Consider the following 14,386-nt stretch of genomic DNA (forward strand, 5'->3'; position numbering starts at 1 on the left):
TCGACTATTGTGCTTGTGGTGCTGGCTGCTGCTTCGTCTTCTCCTCTTAATCAATATCCATATGATCAGATAATAGCCAAATGGCTGGCTCAGTACTCACCTACATTAGTAGATGAAGATATATATATGTATATATATCTCATCTAGTGCAGGGAAGACCTAGTGACAATGAACCAGAAGAAGACTTACATGATTATTTTATCAACAAATGGATCGCGAATAATAAGTTTTTGAAGAGGCTTCCTCTCGGCCTACCAATATCTTTCATTAAGAGAAACTGAATTAAAATTGAAACTCGTATTATCATCATGCCTAAAGCATGAAAGACACTTGTATTGATCACTCTTATAAAAAACCTAAGTTAGATTGATCTGAAGGTGGATCAGATAAATAATATCAAAGGGTTGTTCAATTATTGAATTAGATTAATCTGACCGTTATGATGATATTAGTATGATGCCATGTTGATATTATTATGACTAAAATCTGTTTTTTCAAATTTATTTATTTGATAAAATCATTCATAACATGAATAATGTGACTCAAACCATGCTGCATCATGTATCGCCACTAACCACTTTCTTGCTTCGTATATTAATATTTTCAAAAGACGAAAATCAAACCGACGTTTCAAGACTATGATCGAATACAAATATATTAAATTAGAAACATATATTATTGACCATTTTGTAATAAATAATAAATATATTTGATATATATAATTTTAATTATATCATATTAATATTACAGATCTATCCATTGAAACTATTCTAAAAATATTGGTGCTGACTTGAGGTGAATTTACAATTGATTCGTTAAGACTACCATCTTTCTATACATTATTATTTAGCAATTTGATAGACGATTTCCTTTAAAAAATGACAACATACAATTAGAGTATACTGAAATCTGTGTGCAGCGTTGAAAACATTTCTTTAATATATCTCCTCAACCTGAAATCTAAAATGAGCGCAAGCCTCAACTGGGGACGTTTCGACTCATCTCAACACCTTCAAATGGAGCATACATATTTAACAATATTCCTGAAATGCATGGTACTTGAAATAGAAAGAGACATTCATTGGCTGCAAATGACATTTTTATGAAATGGGTTCTTTTTTGAAACTTCTGCTTGTGCGCTTCTGGTTGTTTTGGGTGAGTCATTCCTCAATCTCAGTGTCAGTAGAGGGAGTAGGAGCTGAAAATGTTGCTGTTGATGGCACTGTTTTCATCAATGCAACAGTTTCAATTGCAACCACAGATGACAATTTCATTTGTGCTACTTTAGATTGGTGGCCTCCTGATAAATGTGACTATGGAACCTGTAGCTGGGGCAGGGCTTCTCTACTTAACTTGGTAAGCTGTTCTTCCTGGGAATTTATATTAAAATTTCATCTGATTTTCAGCCAGAATCAACAGTTAATTTGTCTTCTTTAGGATCTTGCCAACCCATTATTGTTGAATGCCATCAAAGGTATGCAGAATTCGATGACGAAAATTGTTTTGACTTTCTTGTATGATTATCTTGGAACTCAGCTTTGTTTTGATTGCAGCTTTTTCTCCATTGAAAATTAGACTGGGTGGAACCTTGGAGGATGTAGTTATATATGAAAGCAAAGATAATCACCAACCCTGTACACCATTTGTTAAGAATGCTTCAGAAATGTTTGGTTTCTCAAAAGGTTGCTTGCCCTTGTCTCGATGGGATGAACTCAACGTGTTCTTCAGAAAAGCTGGGTAAATTTTTCCTCAAATTCTCACCATTTTGATCATACTTTTTCATTGTTAAGTGAAATTCATTCTGAAATGAATACAGGGCAGCTGTTATTTTTGGATTAAATGCGCTAAGTGGTAGGATAATAAGCTCCGATGGTTCAGCAGTGGGAGCCTGGAACTCCAGCAATGCTGAATCTCTTATGAGATACACTGTCAACAAGGGCTATACTATTTATGGTTGGGAGCTAGGTAAGAACAAACTTGTAAATAACTTTTGTTGCAAGAAAACTGGAATCTGAGATGTCATTGATAAACAGGAAATGAATTGAGTGGCAATGGAGTTGGGGCTAGAGTTGGACCTGATCAATATGCAGCTGACACAGGCACTCTCCAGAACATTGTGCAAGACATATACAAAGGCTTTGAAGTTAAGCCAGTAGTCTTAGCACCAGGAGGGTTCTTTGATTCCAACTGGTTCACAGAATTTATAGCAAAATCAACAAATTCCCTTCAAGTGGTCACCCAGCACATTTACAATCTTGGACCAGGTATAATTTGTTTGTTTGCTTGTTTGTATTCTGCAATAGCTTCCATCAAACACAGCCTTTCGCATGTGATAGGTGTGGATAATCACCTAATTGACAAGATCCTGAATCCATCCTACCTCAACACCAGCGCTCAACCCTTTGTTGGTCTTCAGGGAATTCTGAAAAGCTCTGCAACTTCAGCAGTTGCGTGGGTTGGGGAAGCCGGAGGAGCTTATAACAGTGGCCGCAATCTTGTCACAAACACATTTGTGTTCAGTTTCTGGTGAGTCAGTCCTGAGTTTTCGATGTTAAGTTTGTCAGTTTTCTTCACTGAATTACAGAATTTGAAGTGAGTTCCTCCTTTCTTTTTCCAAATAACCAAACAGGTACTTAGACCAACTGGGAATGGCTTCAACTTATAGCACTAAAACATATTGCAGACAGACACTGATTGGAGGAAATTATGGCTTACTCAACACTACAACTTTTGCCCCAAATCCTGATTACTACAGGTAAACTTGGTCCATTTATATTAAGACGAACAACTTGCAAATTCTATGACCGGAATTCATTGCTAAAAGTACAGTTGAATTCTGCAGTGCTCTTCTCTGGCATAGGTTAATGGGAAGTAAAGTTCTGTCTACAAGTTTCTCCGGGACAGGGAAAATACGAGCCTATGCCCACTGTTCAAAGAAATCTGTATGTTAAATCCTAAAATTAAACTCCAAAACAGGTATCAGATTCAACCATTAAAGTTAAATTTTCATCTTACAGGAAGGAATTACATTGCTCTTGATCAACCTGGATGGGAACACAACAGTTCAAATTCAAGTTTCAACTGAAAATGCTGCTGGCAATGAAGTTCTGAATGTACGACAGACTCAAAGAACAAAATACGCTAGGATGTCTAGAGATTCTAAAACTATGCATGATAATAGCACAAGGGAAGAATACCATTTAACACCTAAAGACGGAAATTTACAGAGCCAGACAATGCTTCTGAACGGGAAAATACTGGAGGTAAATTCATCTGGGAAGATTCCTCCCTTGGAGCCACTGATCGTTAATAGAACAGATCCTATAAGTGTTGCTCCTTCCTCTATTGTATTTGTTGATTTTCCTGGTACAAAATTTCCGGCCTGTATGTAGAGTTGGCTGAAGAAGAACTAAATTATTAGACCTTCAAAGTTTATATCTGTATCAAATTACCACTAGAAGGATTACATTCTGTCAGTGCCAATTGTACGTTAACTTGTACAAAAAAGAAGCTCAGACTCTGCTTGGAGAACATGACTGAAAAACCTAAAAACTCACTGAAAATCTTTTTCCAATTAACTCCATAGCCAGTTAAGAATGTATAATTACACTGTCACCGATATTCTGCTTCACTAAAAGTTTTTATCATAGCCTTGTCTCTGTTTGCAAATAACCTTGAAGTATAGCCCTCTTGATTGCAAATTAACCTACTCTCAGCAATTGCAAAACTCACTTCCTAAATTTGCTCAGGAGAAAAAAATGCATTCACCAAATCTTTGAGAATGGAGAATAGTGAAAAAGACGACATCTTAACTAATTCCAGAACCCATTCAAGTTGTAGCTACTTGCTCTTGGAGTGCAAGTGGAAGAGCTGGTCGCCAAGCCGTGCCCTCAGGACTGTCCATAAGAGCAACTCCCACAGTTGCTAGATCTTTCCTAATCGCATCGGATTTTTCATAATCTTTGTTCTTTCTTGCCTCATTTCTTTCTTTGATTTTTAGTAAAACTTGATCTTCAGTTAATTTGGCACGCTTCAGTGCCTTATCCCTGAGTTGTTGCAACACCTGAAGCACAAATGCACAGCATTGATCTTCAGTTAATTTTGTGCACTTCAATGCCTTAAATTGACTTGGAAAATAGCATCAACACATGAAAATAGGCAGATAAAAATAATTTGATTAACAGACGAAGAGAAAAAGATATCAAATTACCTCAGAGTAACTTGTGGGCATCAATCCTAGAACAGTAAGAACGTTCCTGATTGTCTTTTCAAGAGCAGTAAGTGATTCTAGTCGCTTTGCTTGCTTCTTTCCCTGCATTTATTCAATTATAGATAGCAAAGAGTTCAGAATTTGCAATATGCAAAAAACTGATTCCAAAAGAAAGCAACTTGGTTGGTTCTGAGAGAATCAGTTCCACCAGTTGTATCAGGCCAATTGCATCTCTTAAGTTTGATTTTATAAAGACATCGAAAGATTGCTCTTAGGATGCTTAGCTAACTTTTAATGTTAAATCGGACACATATATAACATCAAACAACATACTCGTCATGCAGTTCCTACAAGCCATTAGCAAAAATCTATATAAATATCACAACTTAGGTTACATTTCTTAATCATAAATTATGCATCCGAAACTCAGTACCTTACGTGTGTGTAGCAGATCATTGATGGTTTTTAATGGGTCAGACAATGCAGCCAAAACAACAGGAGTGTGAAGATCATCTGACATTGAGGCCACAAAATCATTGTGGAATTTATCAATGCTATTGACGGTGTCAGGCAGAACTGAATCCTTTCCAATTGCTACATCATGCTGGCTCAGAACACATTCACAGTCATATAGTGTCTGCAATAATTAAATCACGATATTAAACATTTCTTCCACATAAAACAATTGGAGAGCAGATAGTATTTTGAAATTTACTTTTAAATTTAGAGGTGAAATATTTCCCATTTCATCAGTATAAAATGTTAAATTATCAGTACTAATTAAAATCATTTTTGAAATGCTCCCATGAATCAATCAAATTCAAAAGTAACATTATATTCAAAACATATTATCATCATTTAAGGAACCAAAGCCAATAGATTTCTCAGACAAAGACCCTTGGCAGACTAATCTGGGCAGCAAATAACAGGAAGCCAGAGGATACAGATATCTTCACGCTTCAGAACATTAGGATGGTTCACGTAGGAGGGAAAGATTACATGTTGTGGTACCTGATAAATGTAGAAAATACGCTCAGAAGCACTTTCAAGTTGTAGAATAGAGTAGTTGATTGGAGATCGATAGTGGGTTCCAATTAAGAAAAGTCTCAAAGCAAGAGGATGGTAAAGTTCTATAACCTGCAAGGATATCAAATGTAATAAAAATGAGATACACATTAAAATTAAGATGGCCATGATTTGAAACTTATTATACAAAGTAAGAGCGCAATGTCTATTGCCAATAAAAGAAGGGTAAGAACCACCATTATGTACCAGGTGGAATCTTTACCTCTCTAATTGTGAAGAAGTTTCCAAGGGACTTGGACATTTTTTCTGAGTCAACAGTGACAAAGCCATTGTGTATCCAATAACTTATATTACTATGATTACATGCAGCACAACTCTGAGCAATTTCATTTTCATGGTGGGGGAACACGAGGTCCATCCCTCCACCATGTATGTCAAATGAATAACCTAGATAAGCAGCACTCATGGCACTGCACTCAATATGCCATCCAGGTCTGCCAGGTCCCCATGGACTCTCCCAAAAGGGTTCCCCCTCCTTAGCAGACTGCAAATTATCAAGAAGAAAAAGGGAAAAAAGAATTATAGTAAACATATAAAATTTTCTATGAAAATATGACAAAACTAAGGTTCACTGATTTGAAACTTGATGCCGCTGCTTACAACGAAATGTTGACTTAATTACACAAATCAATGATCTCATCATGTAACAATGAATGGATGAAAGGTAGATGAACTTAAATACATAATGATAAAAGGTTATACAAAAACCCATTTGTATAACATGAACAAAGGCCTGACTGAATTGTCAAAGGTCAGGCAGGTGGTATACACATTTTTGGCCAGGCTGCTATTCTCATATTTTATCACTAACCACAAGCTTTTTCAATGTTCATTACAGAGGCCTACCTTCCATAAAGCAAAATCTGCAGGATTTTTCTTTCTTGAGTCTACAGCAATCCGCTCACCAGCTCGATTATCTTCTAATTTTCTCCCAGATAACTGTCCATATTCAGGGAATTTGTCTACTGAGAAATAAACATCCCCATCAACACTATAGGCAAACCCATTATCAATAATCTGCCAAGATGGTATGCCATCAAATTATTATTCAGATAAATAAAAACTGCTAGTAGAAGGCATAATGCCCACAACAAAGTGAAGTTATATTACATAAAGTAATATACAAAAATAACATATTAGAAATGAAAGGTTTAAGGATGCCTCAAAGACTGAACTAGTTAACCATCGACTCTCCACAATGCAGGAATAACACATTTCAATCAACTTAATCAAGCAGCACTCAATCATGAGCTAAAGAATCACCTGCTTGATCATGTGAATGATTTGGGGCATATGATCGGAAACACGTGGTTCAACAGAAGGGTGCAAGCAATGAAGACATTCCATATCTTGATGGAACTCTTCACAGTAACGTCTACTCAAACTGATTGGATCCTCCCCCAATTCATTTGCTCGAGCAATTATCTAAAGAATTTGAAAATGCAGACCTGTCATACCAATGACACAAGGAGGGAGAATCTAAACTCTTGGAACCCAAATAAAAAAAGCTTAAATTTTGTAATGAAGAAAGCAACTAACCTTGTCATCAACATCAGTGAAATTTCGAACATAACAAACTTGATACCCCAAATGCTTAAGATATCTGCCTAATTCCCAAACACAACCCATCAAACGTTATCCAATCAATATTTATTATTATTATTTATATGAATATATTGAAAGAGTGAGATTGAGGGAGAGACCTGTACAGAACATCGAAGGTGACATAAACGCGCGCGTGCCCAATATGGCTGAGATCATATGCTGTGATGCCACAGACGTACATGCCAACTTTGCCCTCAACTTTGGGTTTAAACAAGTCCTTTTGTCTAGTCATGGTGTTGTAAAGCAAGAGCTGAGATGATGCAGCGGCGGGCTTATCAGCGTTGGTTTTGGCGAAATTTTTAGCATCAATGACCGGCTGGGATGAGCAGAAACAACGAAACAAGCGTGGCTTGCTGGATTTAAAGGGTCTGAGTTGAAATTGTTGAAATGAGTTTGCGCATGGAAGAAGAGAGAATCGAACCGAGGTTAGGGGTTTACAGCACTTTAGGTTGAGGAGGAGACTACCCATTCTCAAGTTTTCCGCCTTCTGTGCTCCCGTGTAAATCTTTCAGCTACGCACAGGGTTTTGTTTGTTATCTACAACGAGCGAACAGAGTTGTGTGTTCAATGTGGGCCAACTTAGGTGATTGATTGTTTATTATTTATAAGTAACGTCTAATTATATAATATGTGTAACATTAAAAACTGATTATACATAGATGACTCCCTTTTTATTCTTAATTTTACTTTATAAAGCTTATTTCCTACCATTTGTAAATTTTATTATTTATTTTAAAAAATATTGTCATACTCGTATCTTACCCAAACCTTTTGATTAACCAACAAATGAAATCATCAATACATATTAATTCAATAGAAATAAATTAAATAAATAAAAATTTCATTTGAAAAAAATAGTAATTTGATGATAGAGTGCTAGTTTCGCACTCTTAAGTAATAATAACAAAACTTCACAAAGCAATTTTATCTGTCTATCTTCTGATTAAATACATCATCTGAATTACATTTAATCAAATTTAGTCAGATGACATACAAGTCTATATTGCATTCCTAACAGTTGACAAATTTGCAATATAATTGGTAATGTCTAGTCTCATGCATCTTACCAAACCGGACTGATCATCAGGTCTCTGGCAATCACATTTATAACCCATGATTGTGATTTTTTTTTTTTTTTATATAGTTTCCTATAAAAGTTGTGAGACTTTATTTATTAATATATATTTTTTTCAAATTTATTATGTAAAATCAATAACATGTGTAGAATGAAAGCAGTGTGAATAAATCAAATTTACAACTATAGTTAATTGGTCAACCAACAAAACAAAAACTATACAACTCCATAGGAAATTTCAGTACGGCTTCCATATTGATAACAGATAAATATTCTGTTACCTGTACTTCAGCAGTAAGAAATCACAAAATGTTTGTAGTTAGATTGACCTGTGTATTTCTCCCCATCCTTACATCGAAAAAGAATGATCAAATGCCCTCGCAAATTCCACACCCCAATATGTAACCAGGATGCAATAAGATCACAAAGTCACTTTGAACTGCCCCTTCCATCAAGCCAAGGCACACAACTTGTCTGAAAATTTGAGAATAAAAAACCAGTTCTTATCAGAAGTTGCATGAATAGGTTAGTAACAAGTAGAAACTATGTAAGCAGGAAAATTTATAATAAAAATTCAAACCTCTTTCAGAATATTCTCAATCAATAGTTCATACAAGGGGTCCAAACTAGCCGAGATCGAGCCAAGCAATTCATGGAGTTAACTTAGGACTTGAGCTCAAGATCAAACTTGACAAGTTCAAGCATTGTTGGCTTGAGAACGAGCCCGAGCACAATAGTAAAAGTGAGGACTCGAACTCGGCTCAATAAATTATGTTAAATCTCATAACTTATATAAATCATCCTCATATTCAAAGTTAGAACAAAGAATAAATTTTTTGAGAGAGTAAGCATAAGATTTTAAAATTTTAGAGATTTATTAATAGTATATTCGAGTCAAGAACTCGTGAACTCATCGAGCTAAGCAACAATGAGCTCGAGCCCAACTTTTTTGCAACCCTAGTTCATACTTAGAGAGGGTCAACCCCAATCAAAGTAAAATAAAAGCAAAAAAACTAATTTATGTACTAATGATAATGTGTTATCATATGATTGGATAATTCTAAATAAGAGATAAAATAGCATCCAATCACATGATAACACGTTAGTATTCATTCATAGTACATATAGTTTTACTCAAATACAATATGGCTACGATGAATGGATTATTCCAATAGTTTTCATGTGTCAAACTATTTATCTATCTTCTTGTTAGAAGTCTACCTTTCAATCATTGATTAACAAGTGAAAAATACAAATCAAATGTTGACTGGTACGGAAGTTCACCTTGATTAATGCTACTGCAGCAAAGACGATTATCATCTTTATAGGTTGCTTGAACACCCATCATCCAGGAACCTATTGATGTATCATCATGTGCATATGTCTTCAGAGATGCACTGGCATGGAGCAAAGAACGGAGCTAATGTTCAGTTGACTTATATTGGACAATATTTCAAGGATATTATAAATCAGTACAAGTGCATTCATAGAGGCAAAACATAATGAAAATTAACAAATTAACCACATCTTCATTTTCGAATAGATCCCTGCTTCTCAACTAAATATTTGACAGCTCACCTGTTTATGTGGATATATTGAGCTAAATTTTTGGAGAGCACAATAACTGCACCAGATGCATGTCGGAAATACCTGAACAGAGACAAAGTGATAAAACTTGGTTTTCAAATTTCAGATACTACAGAAGTACTCAGGACTATGAATAGTATGAGGAAATTTTCCACAATTGAGAAATATTCACTTACACTCACTATACCATCAATAGAATAAAACCAAAATTATAAAAAATTAAAAGGTACTATGAGATTATAGAAGTACATATAACCAATATAAAATAAGTTATTACCAATGAATAACTTATGATGGTCAATGATATATACAAGGATGTATCAAAGACACAAATATGATTAAAAAACCCATTCTCTTCTTGTTCATAAGCTAGATCACTTACGATTTTCCATCCCCCAATTTCCACCAATCAGGTTCATACCATTGCTGTCCCCTGGAAATTCAAAAAAATTATCGACGAGGAATTCTGGATTGATATGCTATTTCATATTGTTTAAAATGCATTAGGAAAATTACCAAAGACAGAAATTCTGAAAAATTAGTGAATGTGTGTTTAAGATCTACCACAGAGAAACAAGAAAAGCAATCACAATTAAGTCAAATAAGATAGGGTAAATACTCTTCTGTTACAACATCTCCAGACTTCATGCATCCAATGTAAGCACTGTCTTGACCACGACTACGATCAAGAAGTCCAATCAATCCCTCTGTCATGCCAGTTAACAAGGAGATGAAAACAAATTTTGACAACCTAGAATATGCTAATTAATGATATTTTATAGAAACAGAACGTATGAGAAGATCTACCGAGATCAAGGTCAATATTTTCATCAACCTTTACATAAAACTCTGCATCCCACATTTGAACAGCAGTGCTGTAAAAGTACTTTGCTTTCTTGGGCAACTCTTCTTGAACTTCCTCATGATCTTCCTGATAGAGATGATATGACATATTCATATCCTATATATTGCATTTTAACAACTTCAAGATAATCAACTATTGGAAACCTACTCACTACTCAACCAAAAAGGTAAAATTTTGAAGGGGAGAAAAAAGGAGGATTGGCCTTTGAACAATTCTGTCCGTAAACTATTGGAATAACACAATAAAATATTGATTATTAAAATACAAAAAGATAACTAATATTCATCCTGGGAATCCTTCTTTCCTTAAACGAAAATGGAAATTTCACAAATTAGATTTTGAAAGATGTTGATAATTATACTAGTATTGTACCACATGTTCATGATCAATTTCTGGTCAATTATTCAAAATCAACAGTAAATATTAGAACCAAACCAAATGTAGTAAATTGAATAATTACTGCTTACAAGAATCAAGAAATCCTTTGTTGTGTGATTTTCCTTGTCAATATTCCGATCTAAGCTATCACCACGATTGGCACTGCCAGTTTCAAAAGAATAAAATTGTTATCAAAGACCATCCATTGGTACCAACAATAATTGTTAACACTTGACATAACACTTGAACCAAACAAACAAATAACTGAAAATGAAAAGAAAGCCCAAATAGAAATTAACGTAAGGATTATTGCTTGAGGAAAACCTTCGACCAACCACAAAACGTATGACCACTCCTCTTTCCTCAAGTTTTCTCAAGGCATCATCTGCAAAGACAATAATGTTTAAAACATGCAGTTCGAAAACACATGTTTCTATGTACAGGAACTGATAATATGACATTATAAACAAATTTGAAACAATCAAGGATTTTATTGACAAGATCTACGACGTCATCAACTGAAAGGAAATGATAAGTAACAACAGAATCCACAAATGTCACAATCTGACAAAGTATCACAGATCATATCCAGAAATCATGTGATACAATGATGATACAGATTTTTCAAGTTAACTGCATAATAAGATATAGAAATTTCTGCTGCACAGTAACAAATTTCATAAGATATTATCAGAAAGGTTCAAATTTCGCTCAGCTGTAATCTTATAACATAAAATTAATTGCTTGAAACTAACCTCTGGGCATCCAAGTTCCTCTAAACACATTTCGCTTCAAACGACTACCAAATCCTGTGTAAACCCCTATTACAGCAAGAAGCTTTTTTCCTGAAGAAGAATTACTTAGCTGCAACTGGTTCTTTAGATATCCTTGACTCTTGGCCAATGTTAAGTCCATCTCAGCTTCCACAATCCTTCTCTCCAGGTCTCTAAAAGCAATAACACAAATTAGAACACATAGAACATTCACAACAATGAAGATTAATCTGAAGAAACAACAAAAGAAAATCAAGAAGCATACTTGCATCCAAGGAGCATTAACTTATCTTCAACTGTAAGAACCTTGGGTCTCTACCACCAAGAACAGGAAACATCACAAACAAACATTAACTTTTAAAAAAAAAAAAACTGAAAACCAATAAGATATCATCAGATGTTGCGACTCAATTTGATTGCTAGGATTACATAGGTAAAATAAAAAATTAAAATCTCATTTACTACAGCACTTTCTAGCAACCAAACAGAGCCTAAAAAACCAGAATGATGACATAAAAGTGAGCTTGAGTAAAACCTGCTCTGAGTTCTTCTTAAGAAGACTTGTAAGTAATGTTCTGTTCTCAGCATCTTGCCACAGCCTGATAATTAAAAACACAGAAAAGGGAACAGGGAAAAAAATTCATAAATAATATTCTATCATCAGTTTTGTATAATATAGTGTTTAATAAATATAAGCACCTCATTTCAAAATAGTCTCTAATCATTAACAGAAGCTATAATTTAATAACACAAAATCAATTACAAGGAACTAAAATCAAGGATCCAATCAAAATCTTCAACTGGAGCAATCGAAGTGGTCACATATGTTGTGATTAAATAACACAAAAACATTAGAATTTTGCATATCCAAATACTCTACAAGCATAATTCTGTTATCCTGATGCGTGAGCAATATTTGACAGTGGCATACAGTTCGGTGAAAACAGTGTAAAAATTAACTCAGATATATCATTTCCAGAACCTAAGGAAATTTCCGACTATTTCTAGGGAACCAAACAGGAGATAAATAGGAAAACCAAATCTACAACTGGAACAATCAAAGTGGTCGGATATGTTGCAATCAAAACATCACAAAAACATAATCCAAACATGGTGCAAGCATAATTCTGTTATCCCGATGCAGGAGCAATATTTGACATTGACATACAGTTTGATGAAAACAATGTGAAAATCAACTCAGATTTATCATTTCCAAAACCTAAGGGAAATAGGGAACCAAACAGGGGAGGAATAGAAAAAGATTAACAAACCGACTGGCAACCTAGAGCCAAGCAACGCATGAGCAGAAGGCCATGACAAATAATTTAATTACACAAAATCAATTATACAAGGAACTAAAATGATCCAAGCCAAATCTACAACTGGGACAATCAAAATGACCACATATGTTGTAATTAGATATCACAAAAACATAAGAATTCCGCGTATCCAAACACTGAACAAGCATAATTCCGTTATCCCGATGCAGGAGCAATATTTGACAGTGACTGAAAACAATGTGAAAATGAACTCAGATTTATCATTTCCAGAACCTAAGGAAATTTCTACTTTTTCTAGGGAACCAAACAGGAGAGAAATGGAGAAAGATTAACAAACCGGCCGGCAACGTAGAGCCAAGCAACACAAGAGAAGAAGGCCATGACAAGCGAAGGTTTGGAAGTCTGTAGAGGCTTCGATCTCGACCTCCTCTCGGATTTCGTATAAGTCGATAAGCTGTCCATCGCAATAGCTCAATTCAAGTAACAAAGCCGGTGAAGGAGAAACGAAGTCCTTAGATGAATCAAACTAATGTACGTACACATATATATATATTTGGTGAATGAGAAATTTGAAGGTGAGTGATCGTCTGGTATCAAGTCCTCTTCGTGAATGAATAACAGACGAAATGGCGGTTACATCGAGGGCCAGGCATGTAAATAATTCAATTAAGGCAAGTTTGGGGGTTCAGAGGGAAGCAACTCGACTTTTACTAATTTCGAATTATGAATTCAAAGGATCAACCTGCCATATATTTTTTGACTTTTTTTTTTTTTAATTGGGAAACTGAACTCGTCAAATTTTCTTGCTAGAACAGCCAAAGTTTCACATTTAGATTTTCTTATTGGACGAGACTTCTAATATTATATTCTATTGACTTAAGACTGTTGTTTTGTGGAATGTGAAAATTATGTGATCCAATGGCAATTTTTAAGTGGCATTTTATAGTTTTGAAGTTCAAGAGGTGTAAACTGTATTTTCCCCAAACCTTTGGTGGAAAAAAGTAATTTACTCTTATTTTTCTATTGTGAGTAAAATCTATCTGTGCAAGAATTACAGCAGGGACATAAATAACAGAAAAGACCAGAGCTGCTCAAACAAAACAATAATGGCAAATACAAAAATTGATGGATCGTCCATATCAAGATTCAACACAATTGCCACAAAATGCTAACATAATATCAAGTCTTTTTCACAATCCGGGGCATAATATATCATTCTGAGTGCTAAGAATGGATAATTTGTTTACAGAACCATTTTGCTCCTGCTCCACCAGCAGTCAGCAGAGCCAACAAATAATGCCTCATGGGCGACAACAAATAAGAAGGGAGGGTTGGCACTTTCAGTCAAATATCTAACTGCTTCTTGGTAACAATTTGCCAGAGAGGGAACCCCTTGGCTCCTCATTTCCTCTTGTGCACGTCTCATCTCTTCGGGATCTATCAATAACATAACTGGTTGATACAATCAATACATTATTATGCCAAGTCACCCAAACAACAAGGCAATAGCCAGGCCTCAGAAATGTT

General features: G+C 35.0%; 3 protein-coding genes across 10 annotated transcripts; 1 reads left to right on the plus strand and 2 right to left on the minus strand.

Annotated features, from left to right (window-relative positions):
• Positions 1–1,107: 1,107 nt before the first annotated feature.
• On the plus strand, positions 1,108–3,392 carry LOC123194235 (heparanase-like protein 3). Its single transcript, XM_044607389.1, has 9 exons — positions 1,108–1,356; positions 1,438–1,474; positions 1,554–1,737; positions 1,817–1,965; positions 2,034–2,264; positions 2,337–2,526; positions 2,630–2,755; positions 2,843–2,942; positions 3,018–3,392. Exons 1-9 carry the CDS (start codon positions 1,108–1,110, stop codon positions 3,390–3,392), a joined length of 1,641 nt encoding a protein of 546 aa, XP_044463324.1.
• A 7-nt stretch (positions 3,393–3,399) lies between these two features.
• Positions 3,400–7,588, minus strand: LOC123194495 (cysteine--tRNA ligase, chloroplastic/mitochondrial). Of its 7 annotated transcripts, none has more exons than XM_044607711.1 (9): positions 7,000–7,588; positions 6,836–6,899; positions 6,560–6,721; positions 6,143–6,313; positions 5,499–5,780; positions 5,222–5,347; positions 4,644–4,847; positions 4,211–4,312; positions 3,400–4,063 (listed from the first exon to the last, which is right to left on the minus strand). In XM_044607711.1, exons 1-9 carry the CDS (start codon positions 7,368–7,370, stop codon positions 3,830–3,832), a joined length of 1,716 nt encoding a protein of 571 aa, XP_044463646.1. In that variant the 5' UTR covers positions 7,371–7,588; the 3' UTR covers positions 3,400–3,829. The 7 variants fall into 7 exon arrangements, with proteins under 7 accessions (XP_044463646.1, XP_044463647.1, XP_044463650.1 ...); XM_044607712.1 differs by having other exon boundaries at positions 6,143–6,235; positions 7,000–7,582; XM_044607715.1 differs by having other exon boundaries at positions 6,836–6,903; positions 7,000–7,141.
• A 535-nt stretch (positions 7,589–8,123) lies between these two features.
• Positions 8,124–13,661, minus strand: LOC123194497 (hydroxyproline O-galactosyltransferase HPGT2-like). Of its 2 annotated transcripts, none has more exons than XM_044607719.1 (12): positions 13,197–13,661; positions 12,115–12,178; positions 11,845–11,894; positions 11,562–11,752; positions 11,131–11,191; positions 10,896–10,968; positions 10,371–10,524; positions 10,183–10,270; positions 9,946–9,996; positions 9,555–9,626; positions 9,261–9,373; positions 8,124–8,450 (listed from the first exon to the last, which is right to left on the minus strand). In XM_044607719.1, exons 1-12 carry the CDS (start codon positions 13,319–13,321, stop codon positions 8,428–8,430), a joined length of 1,065 nt encoding a protein of 354 aa, XP_044463654.1. In that variant the 5' UTR covers positions 13,322–13,661; the 3' UTR covers positions 8,124–8,427. The 2 variants fall into 2 exon arrangements, with proteins under 2 accessions (XP_044463654.1, XP_044463655.1); XM_044607720.1 differs by having other exon boundaries at positions 10,371–10,494; positions 13,197–13,657.
• Positions 13,662–14,386: the final 725 nt, after the last annotated feature.

Source organism: Mangifera indica, chromosome 13 (genome assembly GCF_011075055.1).
Source record: "Mangifera indica cultivar Alphonso chromosome 13, CATAS_Mindica_2.1, whole genome shotgun sequence".
Taxonomy (NCBI): domain Eukaryota; kingdom Viridiplantae; phylum Streptophyta; class Magnoliopsida; order Sapindales; family Anacardiaceae; genus Mangifera; species Mangifera indica.